Genomic DNA, 10145 nt, shown 5'->3' with positions numbered 1-10145 from the left:
AAATGGTGTGGCCGAGCGTCGCAACCGCACCCTTATGGATATGGTGCGAAGCATGCTTAATCACTCTAGTTTACCAGTAAGCCTTTGGATAGAGGCATTAAAGACAGCTGCACACATACTAAATCTTGCTCCAACTAAGTCAGCACCAAACACACCTTACGAGATGTGGGTGGGAAAGAAATCGAGCTTGAATTACTTACGAGTGTGGGGTTGCCCTGCTGAAGCTAAAGTTTTCGATCCACAACTTAAGAAATTGGATCCAAAAACAGTTAGTTGTTTCTTCGTTGGATACCCTCATAGGGGAAAGGGATATCGTTTTTATTGTCCAAGTCATACCACCAAGTTTGTGGAGACTAGACAAGCGGTATTTTTTGAGGATAATAAGGTCACTAAGTTAAGGGAGATCGATCTTGAGGAGAAGCGGGTTTGTGCACCATCCCCGATTATCCAAGAGATTGTTTTTCCAATACGAAGAAATGTGACAACTGATGATCCTGAATCTCATGGTTCAGTTTCTCAGTCAAATGGTGATCCGGAGACTAATAATGAAAATCCAGACACAAATGAGGACCACTAGGAAAATAATGATTCACAAAATGATGATGTACCACCACCACCTCCTCCTGTGGGTAGACCACGGCGTGAGAGGAAGAAAGCCATATCAGACGACTATATCACCTTCATGATTGAGGATATGAATGATCTGGGAAAGGTGGAGGATCCAACCTCTTATAAGGAGGCCATTAAAAGCGAAAATTCGTCCAAATGGTTGGTTGCCATGGAAGACAAGTTGAAATCTATGGGCTCAAACGACGTATGGGACTTAGTAGAAGTTCCCGATGGAGCTAAGAAAGTAGGTTGCAAGTGGGTTTACAAAACCAAGTATGATTCCAAAGGGAATGTCGAACGGTTCAAGGCAAGGCTAGTGGCAAAAGGGTATACACAGAGAGAAGGCATTGATTATAAGCAAACCTTCTCTCCTGTGTCAACCAAGGATTCTTTCAGAATCATAATGGCATTAGTAGCTCATTACGACCTAGAACTACACCAAATGGATGTTAAACGGCATTTCTAAATGGTGACTTAAAAGAAAACGTTTACATGGCTCAGCCAGAAGACTTTGTTGTGGAAGGGAAGGAACATTTGGCATGTCGTCTAAAGAAATCGATTTATGGCTTGAAGCAAGCTTCAAGAGAGTGGTACCTCAAGTTTGGTACAATTATCAAAACTTTTGGTTTCACCGAAAATGTTGTGGACAACTGCATATACATTAAGTTTAAAGGCAGTAGGTTCACATTTTTAGTCATATACGTTGATGACATATTGTTGGCATGTAGCGATAAGGATATGCTGCATGAGACCAAGAATTTTCTGTCATCCAGTTTTGATATGAAAGATCTTGGTGAAGCCTCGTATGTCCTCGGCATCAAGATTCATCGAGATAGGTCCAGAGGAACGTTAGGACTATCTCAAAAGGCATACTTTGAGAGAGTACTGAAAAAATTCAATATGCATAAGTGCTCACCCTCACCTGCTCCTATAGTTAAGGGCGATAAGTTTGGGACATTTCAATGTCCGAGGAACCAATGTGAAACTGATCAGATGAAGTCGGTTCCTTATGCTTCAGCTGTCGGAAGCATCATGTATGCTCAAGTGTGTACACGTCCAGATTTATGTTTTGTAACCGGGATGCTTGGCAGATACCAATCAAATCTAGGACCGGACCACTGGAAGGCCGCAAAGAAAGTCTTGCGTTATATGCAAGGAACTAAGGATTTCATGCTTACATATAAAAGAACTGATAACAAAGAACTGATAACCTAGAAATTGTTGGTTATTCAGACTCTGATTTTGCCGGTTGTGTGGATAGTAAGAGATCCACGTCAGGTTATATATTCACACTCGCGGGAGGAGCTATATCGTGAAAAAGCTCCAAACAAACCTTAACTGCTGGATCTACGATGCAAGCAGAATTTGTAGTATGTTATGAGGCCACCGGGCAGGCTGTATGGTTAAAGAATTTTATTTCCGGACTTAAAGTGGTTGACAGCATATCTAAACCAATTTTATTATACTGCGATAATGAACCCGCAGTTTTCTATACGAGTAACAACAGGTCAAGTGATGCTGCCAGACACATTGACATAAAGTATCGTGTTGTGAAAGATAGAATCCAGGATCAAACAGTTGATGTTAAACACATAAGAACGAAGCATATGCTTGCGGATCCGCTAACAAAAGGCTTACCACCCAGTATTTTTCGTGAGCATGTTGCCGGCATGGGACTACTGGAAGCCTTATGATTCTGGAATAAGAGGACCATTAAAATGAACCACTCCTCAATTAGCAAAATGTTTTTCCATTTCGAAATAGGCGGGTGTGCTATAAATGTTGAGGTTCCATGGCGTTTCGAGCTGTAGTAACACCTCACTTTGGTACATCATTCCTATGTAGAATGGGCGAATGAAGTTAAGCCTAACGATCAAGGGGGAGAATGTTGGTTTTGATCTGACGGCTTAAACAGACCCGTTAGATCTATTAGTCTAACAGAAGAAGAAAAAAGGATGAAGGGATAACGATAAGTGAAGGGGTCCACGTACCAACGTACGTGAGCCTCTCAGAACTAACGCGCCCTGATCGGGGGAGCCCAAAAACCAACTCAGGTCCATATTAAAAGGATACAGGAGAGAGCTGGCCACCTGTGAGATCACAATTCACGTAAGGTTTACTCTCCTCCCGATATTCTCTCACCCCATCCGATAGGGGGAGTGCTGCAGCAACGGGAAGACCTAAGCCTGCCGTCGCCGCTGTCCCCGGGCAGTGTCGGTGGCGTCCTGAGGGCATCAGGACGTTGAGGAGGACTGCTACCTCGACTACATCACGCCTGCATCGAGCAGGCGATCATGTCCACTGCCGTGACATGTAAAGATTCCCTAAACCTTCTCTGTTCATGCCTTTTAGGTGATCTAGATGCAATCAGTTTCTGCTAATGGTATTCTAGAGATGCATAATTAATCCAACAGGAAGGACGCAAGCGGCTTTCACCCTTCTCAATGTGCATCTTCCTCCCGGACGCCCGTGACGGGCTCCATGCCCTCGTCGAGATGATGGCGTCGAGCCCGGGCTTCATCGGCTCACACCTTCCGACGAGCCTTGTCCCAGTCGGGAAGTTCAGGCTGCCTAGATTCAAGCTGGCCTTCTCAAAAGACATGTCCGGCATTCTCCGGGAGTTGGGACTCGTGGTGGCGTTCGACGAAAAGAAAGCGGACATGTCTGACATGGTGGAGGACGACGGCACCGGCAGGCCGTTGGGTTTGAGCGGGATCATCCACAAGGCGGTCATCGAGGTGAACGAGGACGGTACCGAGGCTGCAGCCGTCACCGCGTCTATGATGGTTGGCAAAAGCGCGCCCAAGCATCCGCGACCGGTTCCCGTGGATTTTGTTGCTGACCATCCTTTTGCCTTCTTTGTGATTGAGGAGAAGTCGGGCACCATCGTCTTTGCAGGGAACGTCCTTGAACCCTCGCCATCGACGGTGCGTATGGGGCAAGCCCAGTCGCCTGCCACAAAAGAAGACGTCAACAAAAGCATGCTGTCATATCTTCGTCACTACCTCTGTACCTTTTGTTCGGCTAGCTAGCTTGCAGGGACTTGAAGAATGCATTAGACTAGAAGATCGTGTTTCGTGTACTTGCTGTCAGTGTGGAGACTGGTAAAAAAACATGCAGCAATTGTAGCCTAGGTTAATGAACTAAAATCTTATAATGAACCCAAGAAAATTGGTGTGATCTATGAACAATTCAATTCTAATCAAAAGTTTCCTGCAAATCAAATGCGGAAACAATTCACATGTATGAACTAAATATTTCTGCTATAGGAGATCAGCAATGTCAAACATGCTAGCGAAGGAGGCATGCGCCTAGCTGAAAGCAGAAGGTTGAAGAGAAAGGGCTCTGATTACCATGTAAAACTAGGTGGAAGTGTATGCTATCAGCAAGGATGCATGCACGTTATAAAAAGGTTCAAGGCCAGGAGATTACAGAAGTTACGAACCAGTCGTTATGGGCTTTGATCTCGACGTTTACTACAGCCTGTACAGAGGAGATCAAGCCTAACTTAACCGGATCAGGATACGAACTCAAGCGCATGCTATAACACCCTATACAATACATATTTCAACAACTACCAGTGAGCATCCAGTGAGGACAGTAAACTCTGCAGAACTTCCAACATTTTCTTACATTGCTTCCAGAAACAGCAGCACCCATTATTCCATGGTAAGCTTCCTTAAGAGAGAGATAACCTTCTCTATTTCCAGAAAGGGCGTAACGGTTAAAAAGCAGTCATCGCCGGCAGTTGGGCAAGAAAAGCTTACTGCTAGAAGACAATCATCTTCCTTTTAGATCCGTCTGAAAAAAAAGATCCACTGCCTTGCTGCTGCATAAATGAACGTCGCCAGCATGCAAAACAACACATGCAGTGTCAAACTCACTGCAGCAAAGATACACATTAGGAGATTCATTCACTAATACATAAAACATAAAATATAACACCTGCAGTATAGGCGATGAACCTACCATTGACAGCAAGGGCATAGCAAAAGCATGGCATCAAGGAGTTTACAGCCTGCTAACAGGGATGCAAATCAAAGGATCTATCTGGAAGAGCGGGGGCGTTTAAAGGAAGATGCAGTGTTTCTTCCCTCAATTCTTCTCTTCTCATTAACAGCATGGTCAATATTTCCAGAATGTGTGCCCGTGAAGTTACTAATGTCAACCAACGCTCCAGCTGGCATATGGAGTCGCTGGGTCTTATCTTTAGTGTCATTTGCATTGTCAGTTTCAGATAAACACATGGAAGAGGGCTTCGGGATCTTTGGAATTTCACTGATTGAACGACTCCCAACATGAAACATATTGGGTTGTTTGTTAGTCGCCGGGATAACAGGTACAGCATTTTCAAAGGATCCAGTGTGCTTCCTATCAGACATTGCCTGGTGGGAAAATGTTGTAAGTTCGGTTTTTCCATTGACCCTACTTATTTTTGATAAATCAGGTCCACCTTTTGGGGCGACGGTTGAATTTGGCATCTCAACATTACATGCAGATGCCAAAGAGCGGCCTACTAAATTATTTGTTGAAACCACGTGATCTGATTCACCCAGAAGGCTTCTCGCACGTTGAAGTGCATCACTAGAAATAGCCATTGATCTGCCTCCCGCGGTACTGAATCTGATAGAATGTTCACCAGAATCAGAAACTGTGTTATTAGAAAGTTCAAATGGCCGGTGTGGTTCCTTACGCACTTGGTTTTCTGTTGGACCAGATGCAAGCCTCTGTTCTGGATTTTTCCGTTCAAATTTTATTTTCGTGCCAAGCTTATCGCCCACATGTCCAAAAAATTGTGTTGAAAGGGTATTCTCCTCCAAGCCCAACAAAGTAGCAGCTCGAGATACACCAGCTGAAGATATATTAACTGTTCTTGCACAGCTTGTCTTGAGAGGTGAAGCAAAGACAGGAATATTTTTGTCCATGTTAAGGAGATTATGATTATCTGAAACAATAACGCAAGATCAGATCTCTTTAAATGGCAAATGTGTACAAATTAAAATGCAGTAATATTATGCAATAAAGAAGTGCATGTTGCCACATCAACATGCCACTCCAATGCCTGACTTGATCACTAGACAGCTCACCGTGATCATACATTGTATATTAGTATGCTTGAAATTTGGTACTATTGAAAACATACATTTGTTTATTATATGATTGAAGAATAATACATTCTAGACAGTATAGGCTAAACAGCTGCCTCGAAAGTCAAAGGCAATAAGTGTACCATTCTAAATGAAAGCTGCGACATAATCAGGTTACACATTGGTGGTTCACTGCTAGGCTTTACTTCTGTTAACTTGGTCTAATGTTTACTGAAAAGCATTGCAGAACCATGGGATTAGCACACCAGTATAGCAATGAACAGCTGCGTCAAAAGTCTAACAGAGGTATAACAGACTGTGATGGTTAGCTAACCTATGGGCCGCGCGGTATTGTACAAATGAACTACGGGACTAGTTTGAGAATAGACACTTCAACTATACATGCATGCTGAACTTTTATACCATCTTCTATTGAAATAAAGTAGCAGTGGCTGCATCAGTGAAAGTCTCAGAAAAGTTTGATCAGCTGTTATACCTCTGTTTATTTTGACCTCTTCCTCCAGAACAGCCTTTGCTTTCTGCACTGAGCTTTCACTAATCAAGACTGACTTTCCAGATCCGGTTCGAAACATTGGCAGTTGACTTCCAGAGTCTTTGTATCCTTTCAAAATAATATTGCATATGTCAAAGGAATGGGAAAAGGAGTCTCAAGTTACTTTCGAGATCCAGATGTAAAAAGTCTGTAAAATGCCTCCACTATATAACCGAATGATTCCAAAAACTACCTTTCTCCGTGAAGTTTCGTTGCTCCAAAAGCATACTGGCCTTATGACTTGAACTTCTGTTTTGGGGTACAAACGTTTGTATCCCAGCTTGGAACGCTGGCACTTCAACAAAGGCTTCTCTGTTGTAATTGTTTACTGGTTTGCACATACAAAGCAATTGTTAACTCAGTGCAGACTTTAAAAGTTTATTTCTACCTACTTTTTAGACCCATGTGCAGGAACTCTTATAATTCGGAAAATGAAAGTACCACTTTTGACTGCTTCTTCAGCTTCTAAGATACACAATTCAGTTCTACAGCCATCACTTGCTAAGTTAGACCTTCCTAATCCAGTTTTGAACATGGGAGTATCATGGCCAGCATCTAAATGAGCTTCATCTTACAGACAAAAAATTTGACTGTCAGTAAATATAAATGCACATTTATCACAAATTTAGTGACAAGAGAGCACACTTGTTATGAAACCATGTCATGTGTTTAGAGAGCAATTTACCTTCCAATTCCTTTGTAATATTCCTTGGCTCCAGAACTGCAGTTGCCCTCTTAAATGAGCTCTTACTTATAGCAATTGACCTCCCTGACCCGGTTTGAAACAACGGCAAGTGGTTGCCATCCTCGTGATTTTTCTCTATTCGAGTGACCGAAAAAGATTATTTGATATATGAGGAACACCCCAGATGTGTCAGTAACACAGACATGGTCAACTTGAGAAAGTCAAGTACCTTGCACTGCACTATCTCCATTCGGTGTAACACTTCTATCAGTCATGATCAAACTGCTACTCATCAAAACAGACCTTGGCGTTTCACTTTGAAGAGTTGTGGCGCAAACACTGCTATCTCCATGTCCTGAATCTCAAAGAATACAAAGAAAAAATGCTGATCTTCTGCATTAACATTACACAAATAAATAACAAGGCCATATGTCTATGTACCAGTTGTTTTAATTTTTTCTTCCTCCAATACTGCCCTTGCCTTCTGAACTGAGTTCCAGCTCACAGCAACAGGCTTCCCTAATCCTGTTTGGAACATTGGGAACTGGCAACCAGTATCCCAATGTCCTACACAAAGAAGTACCACTTTAGAAATAATGTGTGTGGATAAATCAAGACAGATAGTCCAAGCTTTTTTTAAAAGGCCCAGGTACTCCGATCTTACCACTCTTTTCCGCATCTCCCTCATTCACCGCATCTATAGATCGCTCAATGGATCTTTCGCTGATCATGCCTGGTCTTCTTGAACCAGTTTGGTCAGGCCTACCAAAACTCTCTGTATGGTCAGGCCTACCAAAACTCTCTGTATTTTCTAATAAGAGAGGAATGCCATCAGTACACCAAGAAAGGCATGCATTTCACCATAAGCAGGCAAGATCATTAGCTCCGAATTCAAATAGCAGAATAAGCAAAGCTCACCCTTGCTTGTATTATTATCCTTCAACACAGACTTAGCTTTCTGAACAGATGCTGAACTGACTGATACAACTCTTCCTGAACCAGTTTGGAACAATGGAAACTGTTCCATGCCGTCCACACCTGCTGACAGAGGGGTCGGTTATTCAAAAATTTAAGGCATGCTTGGAATCTATATCTTTAAGAAAATATCCAAAACTTTTATCATACTCTCATCATAATGACCTTGTTCTACAGCTGTTTGTCCCTCCAAAACAGCTCTTGCCTTGTCAATAAGGGTCCGGTTCACAGGAACCGCCCTACCCATTCCAGTACGGAACATTGGTTGTGCGGCACCAGCAGCACTATCAACATCTATTGTGCAACAAACGTTACAGCTTTCCAAAAAAAAACTGCTAAGAAAAACTGGAAAATATACCAGAAGTTCTCACAAACAAAAAAAATATACAGCCATCAATTTGATGGACCCTAATTAGTATAAATAAAACTATTTTAAGTCACTGTATAGTACTATGGAGTAGAATGGCTCAACAAGCTAAGCACGTCTAAATATATCTTCATTTGTAAGTATAACAAATTGTCAGGCAGCTGCGGAAAATCTTGCTAGTTTAATAAATACTATATTATTAATCATGGCATAATTTCTAACAGTACACTGAGTGAACAAATCCTAGATTACTCCGAGCCATATACATGTCAACATGAACAAAGTGATAACAAAGCACTTCCAGCATTTACATAGAAAAACTAAACAGGTGTTAAACTTCCTACCTTCTAAAATAGCTCTTGCCTTTTGGATTGAGTTCCTGCCCGGCAAGACCGCTTTTCCTGACCCAGTTTGGAACAATGGGGGCATGGTTCCACCTAAATTTCATAAGATGGAAAACTGATAGTAATGCATAACCTCAAGAGAAAAGAAAAAAATTTCATACAGCTATCAAAACTAGGCACTTTGTTGCTATTATTGCAACATTCAATCTTGTCTCTACAGAGAAAAAGGTGAAAGCAAGTCTTACCTCTAAATGGGGCGCCCATTTCTCTCAATCCGCCCTCTACATCAGGTACATCGCCAAATGATTGCTCTGAAACGCAAAATCTGGTCAGCCCAGCACAAAACATGCAGAAACGGACAATGGAACAATTTGACCAAAGCAAACCAGAAGTTGGACACATAAGCTCTTACTTCTCTTAATACCAGCCTTCTCCACATCCTCCCCGACCAACGCCCTGGCCTTCCTTATAGCCCTCTCGCTGAGGGACACTGGTCTCCCCGATCCAGTGCAGAACAGCTCGCCTTTTCCTGCATCCCCGGTTGCTCCGGCCATCCCATCACCTTCGAGCAGCTTGTTCCGCGCTGCAGATTCCATCAGTAACAACCGGCCAATCACCAGTTAAATACAAGCATTTGTGTTCAAACGCCGAGACGGTATACACATGAGAGCACACACGTGCTCACACTGACAGGACCAAGTAGAAGAGGTGAAGGGAGGGGGCCTTACCTTGGACGAGGAGGTCGGCCATGGACTCGACGCGGCATCCGTCAGCAGCGCCCCGGCCTAGGGTTTCGGATCGGAGAGAGGGGAGGCAGGAGAGGGGACAGCCACGTCAGTATCCAGCGCCATTTCTACGACGGAATCCAATGAGATAACGATGGGGCCGTACCTTTGACCTGCGCGTCCTCAAATGAAGCGGCGGCTGTCCCCGCGGCGCGCCCCGGCGGAGGAAGAGGCGGGGCCGCGGCGGGCGGCGGCGGCGGCGCGTCGGGGTCGGGGGCGGGGATCCAGACTTGGCTGCCGTCGGGCCGGCCCCAGACCTGCCACCTTCTCGCCATCGCGGCGGGGGTCGCGCCTGGAATCTCGGCGGGGATCTCTCGCTCGCCGGCGCCGCGACGGGTCCGAGAGAGGGGGAGGAGATTGGGGACGAAACACTTTTCGAAACGGAGACGTGGCGACGGAAAAGGGTGACGGGGAATGGCCAGGCGGCGCGCAGCGTGCTCGCTCCCGCTCTTTTTTTTCGTCTCGCCCTCCTATTTGCGCCCGTGACGAGGTGTGTTTGGCTCATGAACAAACTGAAATGGCATGGTATGGTTCCGTTTCATTAGAATTGTCGGTTTCGTTTCAAAAAAATGGCATGGTTACATTCTAGTTTTGGGTTGGAAAGATAAAATGGAATGGAATTGTTCATCTCGCATTTTTATGTAGAAAATTGTTTTTTCACCCAACACAAACACAAACACAATCGTTGTTGCCGTTCTTACTTGTTGCCGGATGTGGAAAGGCGTTTGAGGGTTGTTCAA

General features: G+C 44.0%; 1 protein-coding gene across 3 annotated transcripts; it reads right to left on the bottom strand.

The window, feature by feature from the left end:
- Positions 1–3422: 3422 nt before the first annotated feature.
- Positions 3423–9846, bottom strand: LOC125542761. Of its 3 annotated transcripts, XR_007298045.1 has the most exons (17): positions 9512–9844; positions 9349–9405; positions 9033–9203; positions 8866–8931; positions 8621–8713; positions 8060–8203; positions 7853–7972; positions 7599–7745; positions 7376–7501; positions 7164–7289; positions 6935–7069; positions 6691–6819; positions 6443–6577; positions 6193–6318; positions 4579–5554; positions 4243–4492; positions 3423–3561 (listed from the first exon to the last, which is right to left on the bottom strand). XR_007298045.1 is itself a non-coding variant. In XM_048705935.1 (16 exons), exons 1-16 carry the CDS (start codon positions 9678–9680, stop codon positions 5194–5196), a joined length of 2031 nt encoding a protein of 676 aa, XP_048561892.1. In that variant the 5' UTR covers positions 9681–9846; the 3' UTR covers positions 4943–5193. The 3 variants fall into 3 exon arrangements, 1 of the variants encoding a protein (XP_048561892.1); XR_007298044.1 differs by lacking the exon at positions 3423–3561 and having other exon boundaries at positions 3939–4492; XM_048705935.1 differs by lacking the exons at positions 3423–3561; positions 4243–4492 and having other exon boundaries at positions 4943–5232; positions 5307–5554; positions 9512–9846.
- Positions 9847–10145: the final 299 nt, after the last annotated feature.

The sequence above is a fragment of the Triticum urartu genome, chromosome 3 (assembly GCF_003073215.2).
Source record: "Triticum urartu cultivar G1812 chromosome 3, Tu2.1, whole genome shotgun sequence".
Classification (NCBI taxonomy): Eukaryota; Viridiplantae; Streptophyta; class Magnoliopsida; order Poales; family Poaceae; genus Triticum; species Triticum urartu.
The sequence above is the reverse complement of the archived record's forward strand: the minus strand, read 5'-3'. Positions and strand labels throughout refer to the sequence as shown.